Source organism: Neophocaena asiaeorientalis, unplaced genomic scaffold (genome assembly GCF_003031525.2).
Source record: "Neophocaena asiaeorientalis asiaeorientalis breed wild unplaced genomic scaffold, Neophocaena_asiaeorientalis_V1.1 scaffold27, whole genome shotgun sequence".
Classification (NCBI taxonomy): domain Eukaryota; kingdom Metazoa; phylum Chordata; class Mammalia; order Artiodactyla; family Phocoenidae; genus Neophocaena; species Neophocaena asiaeorientalis.
This window is the reverse complement of record NW_020172816.1, coordinates 195,467-219,326: the sequence shown is the minus strand read 5'-3', so window position 1 is coordinate 219,326 and position 23,860 is coordinate 195,467. Positions and strand designations below refer to the sequence as shown.

The window sequence follows — 23,860 nt, the reverse complement described above, 5'->3', positions numbered from 1 at the left end:
CGGGGGTGGGGGGTGTGGGGGGTGGCGGTGAGGGGACTAAAGCGTGTGTTGCTTCAGGCTGAATGGTTTGACTGAGCCACTCATATAAATGTATAAACTCTATTTGTTAACAAATCAGCCCCATTACCTACTGTCACACCCGGTTTGGGCACAGAGGGTGGTGGGCAAAATACGACTGAAATGTCAGATGGCAGGCATTACTGCAAATAGTGTGCCTGCATGGAAAGCACCCCATTTTCTGTCATTCTAACAGAAAAAACCAAAACCAAAACCCCCAAACACTGAACTCTGCAAGAGTGGAGATAGCTTGTAAATTTTCAGTATTTCTTTCTGTAATCCATCTCTCTTCCCCTCTCCCTGATAGCTTCACAACTCAGATAAACATTCTGCTTTGTCACAGGAAATCCAGTGGCAGTGGGGAGGCTTCCAGGGTACAGGGATTCTCTGTCCCTCCCACAGGGTTGACTTGGCCAGCCTGGGTGAAGGGGAGAAGTCCATGTAGGGAACTACTTTGTCCTTGGGGTGAAGAGGGGGCTTCCATGGATATGACCCATAGAGGGCTGTCCTCTCTCCAGAGACAGTTTGATTGTTCAACTATTCTCCCAGCAGAGGAAAGCCACGAGGAGCTTGTGGCTCTTGCTGCCCACCCCTCACCCAAGCCCTCAGTCTACCTGCTAGATTTTCCAGTTCTACCAGGTGACACGGCATAGGCGCAACTGGGTCCTTAGCACTTATCTGTTAAGGACATGCTTCCGTGGCTGCGTGCTGCTGCTTTGGTAGCCTCCCTTTTCATTGGTTTGTTTCTCTCTATCACCAAGCTTTTCTGCCTCTTGTCTCTGCCTCTTTCCCAAAGCCTCAACGTGCTTTGTGGACCTTCAAGAAACACTGACTACAGTATTAATACAATTTATCAAACTGCCCATGGAACTGATAACCAAATCCAGCCACCAGGGAAACATGTATTCATATCTTGCTCACACATCTGACATAGTTAACAACTGCATGCTAAACGAAGCAATTAAATTCAGCCGTGTTTCAACACGTCCCTTTGGGTTTCCCTCCAGAAAGGATAATGAGTTAACCACAAGAACTCACTGGGTATGACCAGCAGCGAGGTGAGTTTGCCAAAGGTTAATGCATACCCAGCGTTCCCACAGTGCATTTTCCCTAAACAAAACACCCCTCTCAGTAGCCACTCTGCCTCTCTTCCTCATGGGATCCTCCATTAAATCTAATGTCTAAACACCTATCACCCAGCAGTCACACAGACCATGGGTCACCCAGGGTCCTCTTCCATGAGGCAATTGCTGAGAAGGTCACCCACTCAGCACAGTGAGGTGGGTGATCACTCCTGAGAAGTGCCATCCTGGGGAGGGGGCCCTGTTACATGTTATGAAGCCCAGAGTTTTCCTATGTCCAGCAGAGACCAGTGCCCATCTGGCTGAGGACAGCCAAGGGCCTAGATCAGGGAAACTCTGTAGGCTCGTGGGTGAAGGGTGGGTAGACTCCACAGAGAAATGAGGTTGGTAAATTTCTTCTCATTCACTCTGGGTTGTGCTTTAGCTGCACTCACTGATTAATCTCTGAAACCCGCCAGTACTTACTTGGTTTAACAGGGAGTGTAGTGCCTTTTCCAAAGGTGAGCTTTCCTTGGCTGCCTCCATAATTCACAGTCATATGGGGCCTCACAGTAATCAGTGGGTGGGAAGGATTGAGGCGGAGAAAGAACAAGTGAGACCACTTTCTCTTCTAGTGGAAGTCTCACCACTTTGCAGCCTCAGCTCCCAGCTCCTTGGCAGAGAAAGGACATTTCTCTAAAAATAGCAGCTGGCTGTGCAGATAGATCTGAGCTTGATCTTACACCACCAGTTTTGCTCCCAGAATACTGGGCTCTGATGGCCGACTTATGCCTGAGACACGTGGGACAATTGCAAGGTCAGGCAGAGACATGCCATCTAGCACAGGTGGTCAACAGGGGGTCAGAGAGTGGCTATTCTGGGGACTAGGGGCCATGCTACTTTCATAGTTTTTGCAAAGAATAACAACAATAAAACCCCATAAAACCCCCAACAAAGGAGCTGATTGTGCTCCTCTTGGAGAGGAGGGGGTCTTCTTGAGGAAAACCTGATTTCTGAGTTGTTCCATCTTTTTACTTGGTCTTATCACAGAATATGGGTTTTGCATATTACCATTAGCATTTTTATATATCCGGAGCCAGTGAGGGTTGACAGTGAAAATTTCTACTTCTTCATGACCTAATTCTTAGGATTGCCAGAATTCATCAACGAACACACTTCCAACCGGCTCAGGTACAAAGAAACTTAAGTGCATCTACCCTCTTGGGAGAGGCAGTATCTTAATCTCACTAAACTGCCCAGAACAGCACTTCCACTCAGCCCTGGCGATTGACCCGCTCCCATCACTTACTTGGTTTTACTGTCAGTCTGGTCCCTGCGCCAAAGCGTAGGTCATTGTAATTATTGCCACAGCAGTACACCCTCTAACAAAAACCTCCTGGGGAAAGCTTGCAGCCAGGCTCCCAGCGTGGCAGGCGGAAGGGGGAGAGGCACCAACAGAGACCACAACACAGCAGTCCCATTCTCCTCTCCTACAGGAGTGGGGCCATTTGTCATGCTTCTAGGCTGTACAAGTGGGCACTTTTCAGTGCACTGAGCACAGCTAATCCAGATTCCAAACTGGCACTCTGAGACATAGAATCAGCTTGCACACAGGTTCCCAAATCATGTATAAACCCATGCCACAAACAAATCATGCCCAAACACACGGTCTGTCTTCAGGGACCACTGTTTATAAGGTACTGCCTGGTGGCACGCTCCAGATTGTTGGTAATTTGCATCTTAGTTATGGGTTCCAAATACTCAGACTACTCATTTATGTAATTTCATGTTAATTGTCATGTAGTTTTTTTTGTAATTGGTAAATAATGAAACGTGGCAGTGCGCTGGGGGAGAGGGTGGACATCTCATTATGTTTTCAGAGGACCGAGTATTTGTCTTACTCCACCGAGTGTCTAACCCAACGATTCCTCAGAAGTTGAGTGTGCAGAACGTTAAGCAACTTTCCTGAGAGTTACTCAAAACCAGTCACTAGCAGGTCACTCTAGCCCATTTCCTCCCATTTGTACACATCACCCCTGAAGTTTTATCAGGAGAAGCAGGGCTCTCTACTCCCTCTTTGAGAACCCTTTTCATCCTGTTGCCCAGAGTGAGAAAATCCTGATGATAAATTAATTCCCAAACCTGCTGCTCCAAAGAAAACAGAGTAATGAAGACTGAAGAGGCTTGAAGCAGGGAGAATTCTGTTGTCACAGGTGGAAAGGAAAGCCTCAGTGGTAGAAATAAGAATAACACAGATACTGATCGAATGCAGGTACCCCCTCAGTGAGACCCCCTCCCACTGGAATGAAGGTAGGACTACTTCCAGCTAGGATGTCCCCCCCAAGAGCACCCCTGTTTTAAAGGACACACAGTTGTTACCTCATGGTTCCTGTTACCTACCAAGGGTGACCTGAAGTCTCGTTCCAGTCCCAAAGATGAGTTTCCTGCCACTGCCCATGGCCACACTGTGAGATGCTTCATGACAGAAACCTGCCACTGGAGTTCCCATCTGGTCTCCACCCTGCACTCCCTTACTCAGAGTTTCCCCATGGATGGGCAGCCTGGGCAAGCCCTCAGGGATCCATCCCCATCTCCTAAACTCTGCAGCATTAACCCCTATGAGGGCAGCAGGGCTCTGACCAGGTACTACCTGCCTGGGGCCCTCTTTGACCTCACCTGATCATGGGGTGCTGGCTAGTTAATGAAGGCTGAGGAGTTGTCAAGTTCAACTCCCCAGACATTGGGAATTGAGCTCTTTGTTCTTTCCCTTTCTGGGTTTTATGTTAATGAATCTCTCTTGTCAGAACTTGATGAATGATTGGGACTCAGAAAATCAAATGATTAATAACTGTTCTAACTTAAGGGCCCTAAGTCAGGCAGAGAAGACGACATGAAGACAGAAAAGGAGAAACAATCAAACCTCTATCCACACAGCCATGCCCACAACACCCATTAAAGTCATTTTCATTGCAAAGGTGCTGCTAACAAAACGGTCCTTATATGTTCATGCCTCAGTTCTAAGTGGTATCCTTTGTCTGCCAGAGCCCAGAACCCCCAGTAATGTCCTTGGAGTCAAATACACTCACAAAAGCACCCAGGAGACCTCCAGACTATCATCTCCCGCACTTACATGGCTCAAAGCCTTCTGGGTGCTTAGGACCGTGCTGATGTGGCAGTGGTACCAGAGGCTCATCATCAGGGTTTGGAAATGTCCCCATGGAGTCTGCATTTAGATCCCCATCTCCCAGGTGGAAGCACTTACAGGGCTGGATGATGAGCTGGGTCCCTTTTCCAAAGGTGAGTCTGTTAATACCTCCTCCCGTATTCACACCTCGAGTCAACCCTTTACATAAATCCCTCTGCCAGAGACCCATGCCCTGAACCTCCAGAACCTCTATCTACAGCTACTCTGAAGCCAGGGACAGCTTGTAGCCCTGGGTGGACCTGCTGGTCATTTCCTCCCCTCCCTTGTTGCTGTTGTAAAAGCGCTGACTTCTTCATGAGAGCCGACAAGGTCACAAAATGCTCCCCTGTCACATAGAAGATGGAGAGGATGGAGGCCCTCAGTCACACACATTTAAAGGGGTTATGGTTTGTATATCTGGCATCTAAAACAGGACAATTCAAACGTTAGGCTAGAACAAATAATAGGCAGAGACATAGATGTTTCACCTTCCTCTCAGACTTACTGGGCCTCACTGCTAAATGCGTCCCAGTCCCAAAAGTCAGCTTGTCTCCGCTGCCACTCTTCTCACTGTTGTCAGCAGCTTTACAGAAACAGGGCGGACATCTGTCACGAGGGTCACGTCACCAACCTGTCTGCCTGGCTTCCTCCTGACACTGATCCCGAAATGCTCTACAAACCAAGCAGTGTGCATCTTCCCTCACACCTCTCCAAGTTACAGGCTCAGGATAAATCCCTCAGCTCAAAACCACACGCTAAGGTTTCCATTTTGCAAGTCTAGACACCCAAACGGCAAGCAGTGTGGTTCCACAGAGACGCTGACATTAAAAAAAAAATTTAAGTTCTATTTTAAAGCTGTAGGTCACACCAGTTAATTGGTGTGTTTAACTCTCTCAAAGGCAATGCATGGGAACTCTTAAGTGAATCGCATTAATAAAGCGTTTGTGTTGCTCCTGAAACTTCACTTTTTCTCTCTTTAGAATCAAATCCTTCTAAACTAGAGTCTATTTGATTTGTAATGAAACACAGACTGGGATTAGGGTGTGTTCTATACTCACGAGGCTTGACTGTCAAAGTGGTTCCTGAGCCAAAGATCTGTGTGTTTCCAGAATTCACACAGCATCAAACTCCTCTACAAAAAGAGCTTGTGGGCGTGGTTGTGTGGTGGGGGTGAGTGACTCGGTCCTGGAAACAGAGGACTGTTCCTCTTTGCATGTAGGACTTGCTGGTATTTGGCCAAGAAGCCAGAGACATTGGAATGATCACAGAAACTTCCCAGTGTGAAAAGGTCGATTGTGTATGGAATTTGGCTTGTGTTTGCTCTTTGCTTCTTGGGCTAGAATAAATGCTACAACTCTTCTCTGAAGGAATGCTCCGTGTATCTTTTCTTTCAGTGCTTTTCTAGCCCCCTAGCCAGAATTTTCTTTCATCTCATTAATCCCAATCAGACTCACCTGTTCCAAACATTTCTACTCTGCTGTGATTGTCCTTCAATTTCAAAACTCATAGCAATCACCAACGAGTAAAAATTTCTGGAAGCATTGCTTGGAAATGAACTCTTTACAGCTGGCTTCCACATACAGTTTTCGAGTATTTGGGGCTCTGAGCTGGATTAGAGCCACTCTGACTGTCCCCTGCTGGGTAAAGCATTCTTTTACTGAGTTGCTCTTGGTGGCACAGAGGAGAGTGGCATTTTCACTGGGTGTGTTATGTTTTCACCTGGGGACAGTCCCCTGAACACTTCTGGCTACTATGGAGTCTGTGGCAGGGAGCAGACTGACCATTACTAGGTCCCCACAGCTCAGCTCTGTCACGGTCTTGCTTTGTAACCCTATGACACCCTCAGAGCTCCCTGTCCCTAGACAGAGTGGGGAGAGTACCACTTCCTTATCTTCTCCAGACAGAGAAGAAAAAGGCTTTGATGCCTAAAGGTGCTTTATCCAGCCTAGCTGGGAGGTGCTTTATAATGTAATTTTTACTACAAGAGTCTGAGCCATCCAAGCCCTCAATACTCATGTCTTTAATTTCTAATGCAGAAAGGAGAGAAAAAGATTCCTCTAGGTAACTGAATGGTTAAGACAGTTGAGAAATTCAGACTTGGAAAAGTTCCATCTGTCCAGTTCTTGCTCTTCCAGTGTTTGTGAGGTTGTCTTTTGTTACAAAGTGAACATGTTCAGATTTTCCACAGCTTTTAATTTCAGATGCAAGAAATGTATTTGCCCCATGCTTTTCATGTTACTCTACTCTGTGTATATATACCCAGTATCTATCTCATTCTTTCTTTCTGTCTGTCTCTCTCTTATCTATCTATCTATCATTTCAGACATAGTTTTTTTTTAGCAGTTAATTGTGTGCCTTATCCACACTGTAATTTACTAGATGCAGATGTGCTGTCACACTGATAAACTCCACTGGGGAACCCGCCCCACCCCCCGAGTTTTCCACGTTTAAGCCTTCCCCTTGGGATCAGTGTTCAGCGTCCCATTGCTCTGCCCCACCCAGAGCATCAGCTCTTAGCACCTTTCAAAATACCTTTGCCATCTGCAAAGAGAGACACACACTGGACTAACTTTGTAAAACTATATACTCTCTGGCATTCTGTCTGCCTGCCTCTCTGGGTCTTGTGGTTTTCTTGTCTTTTTGATAGCCTACGTTTCAACCATTTCTTCCAAATGCTTGCAAGTACTCAAAGTTCAAATTATCATACAAGATAAAAGTGAAGATGCATTTATTCTGTCTAAATCCTCTTCACATGTCACATTAGCACATGATGGCAGCGGCAAAAACAGAATTGTGAATCATATTTTCCAGTTTTGAATTAAATATTCAAGACTGGAGTTTCCCCAGAAAACTCAGATATTTGGCTGACACCCATCTCTAACCAGTTATGAAAAAGGACAGATGGAAATCCTCGTAAGCCTGCACAGTCTAGTATGACCTCCAGAATCTTACATAGGCCACCTGGAAATTAAAGAATAACTGATTTGCTGACCAAGGATGAGGTACTTACTTGGTGTAACAGTGAGTCTAGTTCCTTTCCCGAAGGTTAATTTGTTTCCGTAGTTAGACACACAGTGTTCTAAGTCATTACAAAAACCATGGCTCCAATCTCTCCGAACCCTACTGTGCCCTTCCCTCCCATTTCTTGTGAACCCCCTCCTCCCAATGCTTCACCATCAAAGCCGCCAGTGATCCCTTCATACCATTTCCTGCCGGACCCACTGAGAGAAAGTGGGAAAAAAGCTATAATTAGGAGAGGCTTGACCTGTGAGATCTGTTTTGATTTTTCTGTCAAATTTTTCTTCAGAGAGAGGACTAGACATCCTCTTTCTCTCTTCAGGTGCTGTCAGTGAATCCCTTGGGTCTAAACACAGGATGAGTCTGGACAGCCCTGCCATCTTTCCTCATCCTCTTATACCATTCCATAGCTCAGCTTTCTCTGAAGTTGCCTCTTTTCCCTTCTCTAGCCTTCTGGCCTATTTTCTCTCAGTTGAGGCTCGCCCCTCATTCTCTGCTCCTGTGGCCTGCGCCAAAAAGGGCCACGCTCCTCTGGTCAGTGCTGGTATGAGGGGCGAGCTGCAGGGGATGGCATGGCTGCAGCTGACACTGTTTGACCCCCTCCTCCCAGGGGTTTCCAGGCAGGGAAGGAAAGACCTGTCATGGCATAAATCGTTCTTGGGGTGGACGGGAGAGGCTCTTTGCTCTGTTCCAGATGAAATTCTACCTATTTTAGAGAAACAGAGCAGCAGACTTTTGACGATTTCTTTCTGGAATTTAAAGACTTTGCTCGACACAAAGGTGATGGAAAATTTTCTTTGACTTACTTGGAATGACTGTCAAACTTGTCCCTCTCCCAAAATAGAAGTTCTGGTTGCCGGTGTTCCACTGTGATAGGAAGCTCAACAACAACCAGGCAGAAGACAGAGCCGCTGCTGACACTTGGGGCCCCACCTGAGGGACAGAGAGACAGACAGACTGTCTCTTTCCCTGTGCAGGTGCAGGGGCAAGGGCATTAGTGGAAACGAGCTTTAGGGCTTAGAGCAGCTGTGAACATGAGCGGCTGGAGGGACTGAGTCCCCCTGAGAGGGGACCAAGGGGAAGGCTAACATGCATTGTGTGCGGCTGGCTGTCTAATTAAAGGTGTGGGCCCATTTGTTTTATGCATGGACATTAAAAAAAGTTCTTTTCCTCTGAAGATTTAATTTCTCTCCTGATGATCACATGATTCTGAAATGCATTTTCACTAGGTCTCTTCATTACATCTTTTAACTCTGGGAAGGCTTTTCTTTGTGAAATTTCTGGAACAATTCCTTTTCTTGGGATTAACCCAGTATGAGGCTCTGATCACTTGCTCCTTTCCCACCTGCCTCATTTCCCTAACACCCCGTTAGGCAGTGTCCATTGTTCATCACCCCCCCAACCTTGTCCCCCATGAGCAGTGAGCGGGTGGGAGGGAGAACACAGGTTGGCGACTTGTTTTTCAAACTGCCATGTTCAGACCCCAAGCTCTCTATGCTACCTTTTAAGCACTAAACCTACATTTGCCATTCTTTGACCTTCTTTTCTGATCACAGTTAATACATCTTGATTCCCTCAGCTTTGTCTCTTCAACCGCCACGCCACCTGCACAGCCATTTGAGCCCCATGCCTGTGACAGTTAGCCCTGCCACACTCCACAGGCAGAGTCACGGGCGGACTTACTTGGAACGACTGATAAGCTTGTCCCCTGCCCAAATGTCAGCTTGCTGTAGCTGTCACACAGCCACCCGACCCTTCACTATAACTGACAGGGGACTCTTAGCGATCTCAGACCCCAGTCTTTTTTGATGCCACTTCAAAAGGCATCTCAGGTACCTATGGGACAGGATCTGAGAGTGTTGGGCCACAGTTGGGTCAGAGTGATGTCACCCTTCTCTAGGGCAGGGGTCCCCAACCCCTGCTACTGGCCCGCAACCTCTTAGGAATCTGGCCGCACAGCAGGAGGTGAACGGCGGGCGAGTGAAGCTTCATCTGTAGCTCCCCATTGCTCCCCATCGCTCTCATTACCTCCTGAACCATCGCCCCCCCGACCCCCCCACCAAGGTCCGTGGAAAAATTGGCTTCCACGAGACTGGTCCCTGGTGCCCAAAAGGTTGGGGACCGCTGCTCTAGGGGATGGTAGGAAACTTGCTAGGAACACGTGCTTCTCCACCTTGGGGTCACTGCAACTTCTGACATGTTGAGGGTTTTAAAAGCATCAGTGAGTTCCCTCGTCTCCTTCTCCCTTCTCTACTATCCCCCCATCCATACAATGTCCCGATCCGCATCTCATTTCCATCATCTCCAGGCCCCAGTTTGGTGACATCAGGTCCTTAGGCACCATCGATCTGCCTTCTCTGAGACAGCATATGTTCCCTGGCTGCCGTGATTAAAGGGCTGGAAATGCCAGCATCTCAGAGGCTGAGATCTGGGCTCCTTACTCTTTATCACTGGTCAATATGTTATCCTCATTTGTCTGGCTAATGAAGAGCTGACTTTTCCAAGTGCATGCTTTTTTGCTGAAATGACAACTGCTGAAGAGCTAACAGTAAAAGCAGAGCTCTGAAGGTGGTGTTGGCCCTTTGGCATATCTCAGTCAAAGGGTTCCCAGGCTCAAATGTCAACATCTCAGCTTTGGCTCCCACAGTATTGGGCTTGGAGAAATTCAACAAAAACTGGGCAATATTGGTCCAACCTACCCCTTGTTCATTAGACCCAGGCTATTCTTGGAGGCATCTTGCACATTCAAGATGGTCATAACAAGCCAACGTTCAGCTTTATAGCAGTACTTCTAGCTCCACACCCACCTGATACGAATTGACACTGCTCTTCAGTGGATCAGACAGAGGCCACGATACCAGAAGATCTCCCCCCTGCCCCCTCCCCACATGCAAAGTAGGGACTATGCTGTCTGCCTGATCGACGCAAAGACAGACCTGGACTCTCATCCCTTTGGCATGGGAGGACTCTGCCATCAACTGAGAGCCTATGAAAACAGTGCCTGCAATATAATCGGATGATGTCACCCTTCTCTTTGACACTTTCCTCACCATCTCAGTCTTATCACGCTGCTGTTAAAGACATATTCCTACATTTTAATATTTTAATGTTTCCCCCTTCTTGTCTGTCATTCCTTCCATTTATGTTTCTGAGCACCCACGGGGCTCCAGCCTCCTTAATCCATTTCCATTCGACTCCATTTGCATCCTTGCAAGGAAAGGACAAAAAGTCCTAAAATGCAAGAATACCTGGGGGACACTGTGAGTTTGGGTCTTTCCAGCTTCTTGGCTTCACGGTTAGTCAAGTCCCCTTTCTAACTATCAGCTTCTCAGAGCTGCCTTGCTTCTCCCTGCAGCGGGAAGTTTTACAACGACTGACAGAAGGAACTTTAGAAAAACAGTCAGAGTTTCCCTCTCTTCCTGGTGGGGTGCAGCAACAAACACACCAAAGCCAAATCTTTCTGTCTGCTCTAATTATCAGCAAGGATACAAGTCACCATGAGGAGAAAGGTAGTAAGCCCTGTATCTGAAACTCTTTGGAATTAATTGTAATCCCTTGGCTGGTGGTTTCAGTGATAGGAATGGACACAGTGGATGTGTATTTTTTTCCATCTCTTTTTTTTTGTCTCCTCTCTTTTTGTAGTTTTTGCATCTAGAGAACCCGTAGGAGAAGTGCAGGGAACACAGAGGGATTTGAAATAAGACCTCAGATTCCTGCTCAGTTTTCATTTTTTCCCTCTCCGCTTTCATTTGAAACCCATTCTGAACTGAATGCCACGGACTTATTTAACCTCTGCTCTCAATTATCCCTCTTCACTCTGGATGATACCAGTGGAAATGGCCTCAGCTGCACCAAGAAGAATTTAAGGTTGATGTAAGGAAGAACTTCCTGACAGGGAATGGTATAGAATGGGTTACTCAGGAGAGTGTGTTGGAAAGGGTGACACCCTCCCCTGCCACCAAAGTTGGGCATCATCTCCAGAGACATTTCTGAAAGCTGCAAAGATTCTTTTCTATCTTTCCAGGGACAAGACTGGCTTTACTCAACAGCAGGGGGATAGACCCAATGGCTCAAGGTCCAAAAAGGAATCTATGAATATTGAGATTAAAGAAGAGACAGGACCCTGGAGGCTACTGGTTAACTTCAAGCAGGATCTGGTTCCTAGGCAACACACATTTCTCTCAAAACTAACACCAGGGGTGAAATTCCAGAATTTCCAGTATGCTGCTGTGTCCTGTTACACTTACTTGGATGGACAGTCAAAGTGGTTCCTTGTCCAAATGTCAGCTTTCCATAGCCAGCACCACCAGTGGTAACACTGCAATGGAAGCCTTTGCAAGAACCCCGGGGGTACTCCAGAGGCTCACAGACAACTTCCTCTTTAATTCTGGGGAGAAGAGACTCACCCAAAGTGGTCTGAATCTGGGAGAGCTTCTTCCCACCGTAGGTCAGAGAACCATTTCCACGTCTGGTCCTGGGACATTGACCTCCTGCATCCCCCCAAGGGCCTGTTTCCCGTCTCTCTCCATTTCCTTTGGTTTCCATCCTGAGGCTTACTGATTTCTCATGTTCAGCATTTCTCTTTCTAAAGGTCTCATTTCCATTCTACAGCATCATTTTCAGGACAATTTCTCTGATCAGTTTTCAAGACATGTCCTCCCCTTCCTTCGAGGTGTCACGCATTCCTGATGACAATGAATTGATTACAAGGAGACGTGAGGAGAGTGTTCAGCTTTCTGGAGGCTGGCTAGAATTTGGTGAGGTTTAGGTTCCAGCCCCAGGAAACACCAACTCCTGAGCTTCCCTTTCGTGCCCCAGCGTAAGGAATGAAAACGATGGGCACATTTGACTGAGCTTTCCAGTCAGCCTTGAACGTGAATGACTCACTACTGTGAGCAGTATCTCACAGAAAGTTTACATCCAAGCTTTGCTACAGTGATTAACTATCCTGGGGGCTGTTTTGGGTTTAACAAAGAAAGGCCTTTATTCTGGGAGGCCCCTCAATCATAGGCAAATCGGGTCAGCTGGTCAACCTAGAGTCTCACCCAAGGTGTCCTGACCTCACAGAGCTGCCCAGCGGCTATAGTGGTAGCTAGTTGAGGCCTCTGTTAGAGGCAAGCTCTGGCATGATTACTTGGAGTTGCTGTAAATTTCATCCTTTGACCAAACACAGCTTCCATTGCTGACATTCACACCCATAGGAAGCCCAGGGGTCTCCCTGGCTGTGTCTGGTGGCTGCCACAGATGTTGTGAGTAGCCAAATACAGGCAGTCTCATTATCTGACACCCCTGTGATCAAACCCTATCTCCAAAGAAGATAAAAAAACAAATATTTTAGCTCCTTAACCTCCCTCAACTTTTAAACTCTTCAACTGGTGTGACTGAATTTGTGCTACTGTCACTAGTCAAGCAACCACTTACTAACAAAGCGTCAACATGAAACATGAAAAGGGTGAGGAAACTAGGCTATTATTTAGTAAAGAAGAAGCGACATCTGCTTTAAGGACAGTGGTCAGAGATTCAAACGACACTTCGCAGCTCTTCCCTTCCCAGCATCACAGTATACAGAGCTCCCCACACCCTACTTCAGCCACTGAAACATCAGGATATAAGCAAAATTGGATGCCTGCCATCAGCTAAAGCTCTCAAACAGACGGCACCAAAGTGTTGCTGTGGCAATAACCTCTGGGCTCTGCTGATTGAAAGAAAACACAATTTAATCATAGGTCCCTTGGACTCCAGCCTTGCCTTGGTAGACCTTGCAGAAGAAGAGTCGGTTGTATGGAAAATCTGGCCTACAGTTACTGTCAGGAGCTCTGGAAAGATGCTCGCCCTGCACAGATATTTTCTTTGCATTGTCAGGCTGGCCTCTTCTACATTTTACTGTGTAGGGGTTACAGCTCTCAGTCCCCTGAGAGGCCCACCGAGTGCTGAGAGGGGCTCCCGGCTTCTCCAGCATTCTGGAAAACCCACCACAGAGTTCTCCCTAGTGTGTTTCCAGCGAGACAACAAAGATAACACCTCCTGTCTGGCCCCCTGTCTCAGCTGCCCACTCCCAAAAAGGTGATGTCCTTGAGTCTCCCAGGAGGTTCACACGAATCCCCTTGAAGCTTTAATTAGCTAGGACCTCAGAGAGTACTGAATGCAAGGGATTCCACAATATCACGCGTTATTCACTATTTCTGTTGTTGCAGACATGTGCTGGTTTTGCCCCTGCTGAACAAGACACTTCTGCATGTGACAACTTCACGGCTAACCACACTGCGTGTTCTTTTAGGCAGGACCTAGCCCAGGGCGTTCCAAGCCAGCTGCTACCAGGGCTGCAATAACTCCTTCAATGCTGCATGCACTGCATCACTTAGTCATTTACACCCCCAGTGATCCAGTTTTTCAAGAGCTTCGACTGGGCTGTATTTTTCAGCATGCCTCTCCCAGTGCTGCGTCCTCTACTAATCACAGAAAGTAGATCTGAATAAATGAAACTCAGCAACCAGGGTGCTTAGCTTATGTCAAAAGGAGACTGGGGGGCTTTCAACAGGTTTTTCCCATTTACCCAAATTTTATAACAAGTCCGTCTTCCTGGCGTTAGTTTATAAGCACCACTTTCAGAAGCCCACCAGAAACACAGAATCTCAAGAAATGCCAGTAGAAACCGCAGTTCCTTACTGTTATATATAGCACTTAACACTTTTCCAAGTACTTAACACACATTATTACCTTTATGAAAGGGTGGGTGTACATGTGAAGGAGAGGATAAAATGCAGTATTTTCACGATTCAGAGGACAAATGAATTTTTTCCCCTTTCCTTGGATGAGCTAAGTAAAATGGTGACTCAATCAATGATTTTGGTAATGGAGGGAAAAGTGGGGTTAAATGCTCTGAGTTAACCGGACAGTTCCACCGTGGAGACCTCAGTTACTAGACTGGGGTTGGAGAATAGAACCTTTAAAAGAGGCAACGTGAAGGTAAAAGAAGAAAAGAAATCTGTCTGCAGATAATGAAATCTCAGGGTCCCACTATTTCAGGAGATAAATTTAGGGGAGTTTTAGTATCTACATCAGGAAGATTTATATTTGGTCTACTGAATTTGCATAGTCACAATATGCCAATTTCCTCTCTATTTTTTGGCAAACATTTCCTGGCTTTAGCTGAATCCCTCAGCCTCCTGTATTCAATTTTTCTCTCTGTACCAATAATCTCATTTAAGATGGATGATAGGAATGTTTTTGGCTGAAGGTAATTTAGTCTTTGTACAACGGAGTTCTAATCTCTCTGATGGGGATCATATCCTCCCAACGCAAGCATTAGATTTGGAAACTAACCTGGGATGTTTTGGGGGCACAAGTAATTTAAATCAGAAGAAAGAGATGTTTTGAATCCCTCCCACTCCCCACCAGGCCCTTCAGACTTACTTGGATTCACAATTAAGAGAGTTCCTTTTCCAAATGTCAGTTTATAGCTGCTACTTCCACTAGTCTCACAGTCAGCGGAGGCTTTACAAAAACATGAACAGGAGCTGCTCTTTGCAGAAGGGCCCTGGGGATCAATATGGTCTCGATCCCACAACCCTGCACTAAACTACAGGTTATTTGACAACATGCCCAGAAGGCAGCTGCTGCAGGTAGGAGCTGGGCTTCCAGAGGGCAATGGAGCCCTGATAAATATATACTTCATTTATTACAAATTTTAAAATTGTTTTTCTTTTTCTTAGTTGCCACCTTAGTTTGGGTAAACTATCTCTTTTTCTTTTTCCCTTGTTGTCTACCCCTGGTTGGCACTCACACAGTTTTCATTTTATTGTACTTCAGGGCTAAGCTGTTTCTCTGTTTTTTCTTAAAATTGTTCGCATCAACACACTAGATTCTGGTTTACTGGAAACCGATTGCAGAAGGGGAGGAGAGTGAGGGAGTTTTACAGGGCCATATTCAAGGTAGGAGTTTGAGGGCTTTTTGGTCTTTCCCAATCTGCTTCCCTATGATGGGCCAGGCAAAACAAGTACGTGCCGTCCAGGAGAGGCTTTGGGACGTGGTCTAGAAAGGATAAAGCTCTCGGGAGCCCCACGTGGCTTCACCCTTTCATACTCACTGGGGTTGATGGTCAGGCTGGTTCCTTGCCCGAATACCAGCTTCTGGCCGGCACTCCCCAGAGATGCACCACAGCAAAGAGCTTTACACAAACTGCACACACGGAAGGCCTCTCTCTCCCCCTTGAACAGGAGCCTGATCTGCTCTCAGCACCCGAGCCTGCTGGGGACAATGGCCCGAATCTCACAAATCAGGGAGGTTTAGGACAGTGCCTCTTTGGGGCTGCCTTCTTCCTCCTTGACAAAGTCCCCTTTAGCAGTTAAAGTCCCCTTTAGCAGTTACAGACATGTACCATATTTTTATTCTCTTTGTCAGTCAAACATCTAACATCTTTATTTCCACTTCACAGAATGTTAACTTTTTTTTTTTTAAATATCCTTCAGCTTTTACAGAGCTCTCCCTAAAAACAGCTGGGTTAAAAGAATCTTTCAAATCAGAATACACAAGGTCTCCTGAGTGAAGTTAAGCTGGCTTCCTCCTTGAAATTGGTGGTTTGAATCCTAGGGTCTGCTCATCTGGGACTTAATCCATTGGCTAAGACAGGAAAGGTTAGAAGTCAAGGCAGAAACTCCAGGGGAAATCCTGTCCTGTGACCCCGTCTTCTCTGCACACTTATTTGGACTTATTTTTGGACTTAATCCCCCCCCCACCCCCGCAAGACATTGCCAGCACTTGTCTCCCACAGGGAGCCCTCCTCAGAATCAGTTCTAGAGGACACCCACCCATGCACCCTGAAGTCTGAAAACAGACATGGTTTCTTTCTTCTGCTCAGGGAAATTTGATTGAAAAATAATTTCCAATTTTGCAAAGTGGAAAGTATTAGGAGAAAATCTGTTTGTTTCTGTTCTCCTTCTCCCCCCTCCTCTTCAATAATTTTAAACTATTCATAGAAACAGGCCCTTTAGGGTTAGAGAAATGTGGTAAGTTTCTAATCTCTTCATCTTTTTTTCCTGCTATCTATTTACTGCAGTCCTATATTTACAATCTAAATTTACATTTCATTTCCATTTGCTGAAGCTTCTAATACACTTTTTCTATGACTTCCAGAACACCATGTGTAATGATAAACTCTATTGAAATGAACCAATTCAGAAGGAGTTTTTAGGGCTGGAGGCTGACATTTCTCTCTTCCCAAGACAGGTCTGGGGGTGAGCAAGTCATTATTACTCTTCCAGGCAAGCCCAAGATAGGGGCAGTGCAGCCAATTGAGCAACTAGGCTTGCGGGGTTGATGTGTCTATGTCTAAATAACCATCTGCTGAGCGTTGCCCCTTGGGGTTAATTGAGTTTTCTTTTTAATCTAGCTCCCAAATGTCAGCTTCCCATCTTTTTAGCTCTTAGAATCTCTCTGACAGGCAAAGCTTAAGGCAAATCTCATAGATGTTTTTTGAATCTCAACCAATATTTCATCTCTGTACACGTCACAAATAAAGGAACCAAAAGAAGGATGAATATAACAACTTTGGGAGAAAATTTATAACTTCTCTGGGAGAGGTGAGAATTATAAATAAAAATGGAATAACATGTGCCTTTTCTGATTATCATTGCTAGTGTCTGCAGGACTGTAAGTATCCAACCCAGTTTGGAAACATGGTAGCTGACTGGCCTGCTCTTTGAACTCTAGTTAGCAACTGAACACACAGGTCAGTGTGGAAACACTTGTTTTACATCTCATGCTATTTTAGGCATAAGGGACTTCACGAAGGTCGTCTGGAACTAACATAATACTCACTAGGACATCCTGATTCTAGCCTTTCTAATGTGGATACTAATTTGGCCATGAAAGTAGAAGTTTTACTTTGAGGTATCCATTGGGTAGTTGGTATCTCTTATGAATTGTAAGCAAAAGTTAAACCCCAGATGGCTGTCTGGAATGAGCTTCTGTTGTAGTAAATAGAGACTCCCTCATGGAGCAACATTTCAGCTACATTCAAGTTAATTAATCGATTTGTTTTGAGAATGGTAGGTAGCACTCAAAACCTCCCTCTGGTTATTGCAAGCGGGAGAGAAGGGTTGTTATTATATAAGATTAGGGAATCCTTCCCTGACACTTCCCACTGTAGTGCCCCTTTTCACTGAGGGGCACAGAAATGAGTGGGTATCCAAAGGGGCTTCTATGATAAGCTCAGCCAAGGCAAGGATGAAAAAGTCCCAGTTAGAAACGTAGTGGTTAACAGCATCCTGGGGCATTTTTTTCAGCAGTTCATGATCTTTCTGACTATTTTGAATATTTGCTTTCAATCTTACCCTTTCCCTAAATATCAGCTTGTGATCAGCGTCAGCACCAGAAAATCTTACATGGCTTTACACAACTTGGTGTGGCTCCAAGAATTTGAGAATTATGGGGATTAGACAATTTCTTCCCCTAATTGCACCAACATGGAGGCCTTGGGAAGACAAGTAGCTCACCCGAGAGTGGTCATTCAGTCGTTTATATCAATAGGCTGTATCTCACTGTCTTCCTCTGGGCTGGGTTGCACTGCCCACCCTACGTTGCTATGTACTTTAGTCTAAAATATCCTTTCTTCCTAACTGCTTTCTGCCCCGACACATTAAAACTTTAGTTCAGAGTCCATTTGTCAGACACACATCTCCAACAACAACAAAAACCAGCTTTTAACATTTCCAAGGGCTTAAAGGTGTTGAAGAAACAGCCCTAAAGGGGCTCCATCAGAGGCTGCTCTCATTATCATGTTTGCCAGGAAGACCTGTGGCACCAAGTCCCCAAAGATGCTAATCACTGGATGAGTAATTCAGTGACCTTTCACTGAATTTCTAAGAATGGTGGCTTATGTTTAGAAACAAGCCATCTTCTTTAAAACATACCTGGTCTAACACTCAGGTCGTTCCTCTTCCGAATGTCAGCTTATTAGTGGCTGTGGTACCACACGAAGACACGAGACTCTGCAAAAACTTAGCTGCCCAAACTCCCCTTACTACCTACTTAAATGTTTATCTATCATCCAAGAATCCCCTCGATAAAAGCGCTTTTTGTAATGAGGGTCTTGTGGTAAAGTTCATGGACCTTCTGCGGCCCTCCTTCTTCCTTGTCACTTAGTTGGAAATGTGCCAACCTTCCCTCACAGCATGCCCGCTCTGGTAAAACAGGAGTAGGAACTGCCTCCCTCATTTAACAGAGGGAGACACGAGAGGCTCAGAGGGTTCATTGATTTTCTCTTAGTCCCATGGAAAATTCTACCAGTTCTAATACGAAATTAAACTTTCTATCAGTCTGACTCCTTAGTTTAATGCTGCAGTAGCACCGTCACTCTGGGTTATTAGATAAAATAGCACGTAAGGGTAAACAGCAGAGTCCCACGGAAGGTAGGTACACATCAATGGCTGTTTCAGTTGGAATCCACCAATGGGGCTGCCATGGTTTGGACTTGCGTTATAAAAGAAAATGGAAAATTTAGGAATCAGGGTTCCAGAGAGAAATCTGGAAGCATTAGTTATTCAGACTTACATGGGCTTACTGTCAGTTTTGTTCCCTTTCCAAAGAAGAGTCTTTCAGATCCGCCCTGAGTTACACCCTCACAGACTGCTTTGCAAATACTGCCAAGGCCCTTCCACCAGGTGCTGGGAACCCCGGCTCCTCCCGCTTTCCCAGAGGAAGCACAAAGGCAGAAACACGATGTTGTGCGATTACACAGTTAAATGGTCATTCCTGAAAAGGGGGTGGGGAGGACCATGGAAACAATTTAATCCATCTTTACCTAACATTAGATTACCTTCATTAATTGACTGATTAGCTTAGTTGGTAGGCAGTTGCAATTAATTGGAATAGCTCAGGCTTTGGGGTCAGACAGACTTGGATTTGAAACCCAGGGCGAGTCCCTTAACTTGCTGCCCCTCACTTCCCCTACCTGTAAAGTGGGGAGAATGACACCGCACTGTCATGCTGCTGTACAGACTAGGATCTGTAGGTGGGTTGCAGTGGTCCTGCTGCTTGATCTCTGGCTTGCTTAGCTGAGAGCACACTTCTCTAGGGATTATTTTACCAACTCTAGAGACCAAAGTGTCAGTGATTTCCCGCCCAAACATAATCCCCCCAACTGGTAAACATTTAGCTCTGGAAGCCGAGTCTCAAGAATTAAGTTCCAGGCCCTCTCTCTCACTGAGTCAATCTGAAGAAGTTACTCAACCTCTCCCTGTGCTTCTATAAAAATATAAAAATTTAAAAAGTTCTCTTCTATAAAATGAGGATAATAGCACTTAACCCACATAGCTGGTATAAGGGTTGACTGTGGTAATGGATCGAAAGCATGCAGCACATTGCCTAGCACATAGTAAGCAATTAATAAATCATCATTATTTTCCTCCCCAGAAGCCAAACACATTGACAATGTTCCTCTTTTCAGAATGACCTAAAAATCCTAAAGTCCGTGGGCACTTCTCTTCCTCTAACTGGTAAACCAGCAGAGCTGTGAGGGCAACAGAAGAACCACCAAGCAGTTTGATGAGGAGGGTAAGTGATTTTGTGAGAATTTAGCAAAAGCTGTATCCAGCTACACCTTCATGGTTGGACCGTTTTGGGGGATGTGGAGAGGGTATCTTTTAGCCAGGCAGGATTCAAATATGAGCGGAGATGGGCCAGGAAGCCTCATCCCCATCAGTCACTGTAAAAAGGATCTCATATCATTTTCAAGAAGAGGGTTCAGCGCTGTCCTCCACTTACCAAGATGCACTGTGAGCTGAGGCCCTTTCCCAAATGTCATTTTAGAGCCACTGGTTTGCTGAACACAATGCTGAGGGGCCTTGCAAAAACCTGTGGGGTTAATTTAAGGAACCCAGCTTTGCAGAGCTTCCCAAGAACTAAACATTTCCTTCAGCCTCCAAGCTTTTAAGACAGGATAAGTGATGGTGTCTCTCTTTGTGGTAGCCCAGAGCTTCAGTGCTGAGAGATATGTCCAGAGATGATTGCCACTTTAAGACACAGGAAGGCTCAGCACGCCGATTCTGTACACACGTTCTGTGGTTCAAAGTAATTGCATAGCTGATGCAATCTATCATAGAATGTAAAATCCCACTGGGAGAGAAATTAGCTCTGTAGAATTTATAGGTAGTGTTTGATGGTCACAGTCAATTGTCTGAAGACAAGACCAGCATTTTCATTTTGGCTTTTTTGCATCTCTGCCTCAGTCTGCAGGTGGCTGCACCTTTCCCCTCATATCAAGTTTAGCTGTTCTGACTTTAGCCACCTTTCCCCCCCAAACAGGCATGCGATGATTTTATCTCCCTTTAGAACTCTGTGGTTCTGTTTTGAGCTTGCTAAGTCTTGGATAAAGAATGTTTGGGGTTCAAATGAAGTTGCTCAGTCAAGAACCATGATGTTTTCTTTCCCTTGGGTCTGGCCTGGTCCAGAGCTATGAGCTGTCTTGGCTTTGCCCTGGACCAGGCTCAGCTGCGAGACAATGAGCAAGTTCACAAACCTCTCTGAGTTTCACTGTCCTCATCTGCAAAATTAAAGAGATGAGTTTGGTGGTCTTTATGGACTTTCTGAGCTGTTAGTCTTTGATTTGATTCTCTGGACCTAATCTATCCCAAAATGCTGTGCAAATGTATTTTTTTCCCTCAGCGTGTCTAGTCTTCCTCCCTATTTCCTAAACAAAATAAAACAAATAAGCATAGAATAGAAAAGTAGGTCTCTACTTATTATACAGGGAAATAAAGATTTCCAAGCCTACCGTCTGCCTTAACATTAGATCTTTTTAGACGTTTGAAGTCAAAATTTTGGAACCAAATCCTCAGGGAGAAGTGTTCTTTCTTTGGAGCTTCCAGATAATTCAAAAACCAAACCAAATAAACTGACACCTTTGGTTTAAAGCTAGTACTTACTAAGTTTCACTCTCACTTGAGTCCTGGTTCCGAGCGTAAATTTCCTGTTTCCTTCCTTCCCACAGGAGCCGAAGCCTTTACATAAACTACAGGCTCTTGCTTACCCACAGGAAAAGTGATTTGATACTTAGTCTTTTCCCAACGGATAAGGGAATTCATCATCTAGCCAAGGGTGTCAGCTCTCTGGTCGCTAGATGTTAGATGCTGAGGGGGTTTTGTTAACACTACGTCTGAAATGGAGGTACTCACCCAGGCTTACAATTAACTGAGTCCCCTTCCCAAAAGTGGGTTTCTCAGTGCTCTTCACACAGTGCCTGGGCCCTTTACCAAAAGTCCCTCTTAGTGCTGGGCTGTGACTTCCCCTTCTCTGATGCAGCCTGTCTCTAGTGTGATGAGGGGCACAGTGGGGGGCCAGCTTCATGAGCAAGGTCACTTAGGGTTGCCCCTCTCTTACGAATGCAGCCCAGGACTCAGGCCATGAGCAAAGCAGGACCAACCATGATGGGGGGCAGTGTGTCGTCCAAAGTTCTTTTCTGGCTTCCTGGGCAGCTGAGACCCCTGTATGCTGAATATCTCACAGGCAATTTCTTATTGCCCACCCTGTTGTACAGATCAATAAAAACCATAACTGCCTGGTGGTTCATCGTTAGTTTTGACCTACAAAAGGAAAGGAGACCCCCGTGGGCATCAAGTATAGGAGGGATGCCAGCCCCCCTTTTTCATTATTGGAAAGACAAAAAGCACCACTTCTTCCTTTGTTGACGGCGAGCCTAATTTCAGAAATGTATGATTGATTCTTGAAAAGCTCTCCCTCCATAGACTTAATAGATCAAGAAAATTTACAGTTGGGAAGAGAAACCTGCCCTAAAAAATAATGAAATATGTGCTAAAGCCAATCATAAAATAACATTTTTGATTATCTTGTGTATTAGGTTATCCATGCTGTTGTGTACAGTTCTTTCTCCCCTGAAGCTAAGTTACTTACTCAGGGCCACAGTTAACTGTGTCTGGGTCTCAAAGGTAATTCTGCTGTCATTGTTCATCCATTGACAAAACCCCTCCTGCCTTAGGGCAATGATACCATCTCCTCAGAAGCTGGCCCAGATGATCCCTGGGAAAAACTGTGGGCACTTAATAAATATTTGTAAAATTGAATTGAATTGTAGTAAACATTAATCTTTTGTTCCTATTCCTTAAGGAACCCTTGATTAACTCTCTGACAATTTTCAGATGAAAAAAATTAATTCTGCCAGATATTACTTACTGAGTGTCAAGATTCCTCTAGTCTTGGCTCCAAATGTCAGTTTCCTGTTAACCCAATTCCCACAAGAGTGAACACCTTTACAAAAAACAGAAGCGTCAGTATGGTTGAAAGGGATGTGGCATCAACTTTGTTCTCCTTCCTCACTAGTCGGAGACAGCTCTCTGTCCGCCACAGGTACCCTATCTTTCCTGGGAAAGGTCTGCCCTCCTTTCCTCTGTCAGGGCAGAGGTAGGAGGGGGCAGAGTAGATTTCAGGGATGAAGATGATAAATAAGATATCGAAATGTTATCATGCTATGCAGAGACTTCTTCTTTGTTTTTTTGCTAAATTAATGTTTTTTTGTTTTGTTTTTCTCCCCAAAGGCTGTTTTCAGCACTTTCTCTCTCCCAGATGCAATAATAACTGGATTCCAAGTTGGCATCTGGGCACAAACCTCCAGGCTCTGATGAGTCACACATATTTCATCAAGAAATGATGCTACCTCCCACTGAAGAAGTGTGCTTTGCTTTTTCCCCTTGCTGGGCAATGAGGAGTTCAAGCAACATGCAGAGGGGAATATAAACCCATAACTCTCTCAGGATAGATCTGCAGCTTCAAACATTAGCATCCTAGAATGCAAGACCTGGGAGGGAACTTAGCAGCTGCCAGGGCCAATGTCCTCAGTTTAAAGATGAAGAAGCCCAGGCCCTGAGGGGTAAAGTTGCTCAAGCCCATGCCAGTAGATAGAGGCAGAGCTGAGGCTAGAACTCAGAAAACCTAAGTCCCAATCCTGCCTTCTTCCTTCCTGTGACTCAGGAGAACAGGGATCTTCCCTGGGTAGTCCCCATCCTTAGTGGCTCTCCTGGCCAGCCCAAGTATGATTATCTCTGTTAAGCAGTGAATAAGCCACACAAGGGAAATGTTTGGTTTCAGTGCAGTGTTTAAAATTTTAAAGAGCGGTATTGAACATCTTAATTCATTTTCAAAATTTTATTTCTTAGGCTGCAGGCCACAGCAATTGATAGTGGGGGAAATGGCCCGTGAGGTCTCAGGGAAGCCAAGGGAAAGATAGAGATTTAGAAATTTGTCCTTTACCAAAAGGACAACCCAACAGAGAGTTGGCTCTGATTAGTCTTTCTCTGCAGGACTCATTACAGGACTGACATCTAGAGCAGGGGTCTTGGCACACACAAAGTGGTGTCAAAAATATCTGTGGCAGATATTGCTAATAGACACATCACACCTCTCCTCTGAGTCTAGATGTGGCCTCAGTTCTTTTTCTTAATTGAAGTATAGTTGATTTACAATATTGTGTTAGTTTCAGGTATACAGCAAAGTGATTCAGTTCTCTCTCTCTCTATGTATATATATATAT

At 45.4% G+C, this 23,860-nt stretch overlaps 1 gene segment (V, D, J or C); it reads right to left on the bottom strand.

The window, feature by feature from the left end:
• LOC112397468 (T-cell receptor alpha chain C region-like) overlaps window positions 1-23,860 on the bottom strand; it is a 206,179-nt gene that overhangs the window by 59,102 nt on the left and 123,217 nt on the right. The window contains 1 exon segment of the C gene segment in view: window positions 7,313-7,365. Within this exon segment, the coding sequence occupies window positions 7,313-7,365 (53 nt within the window).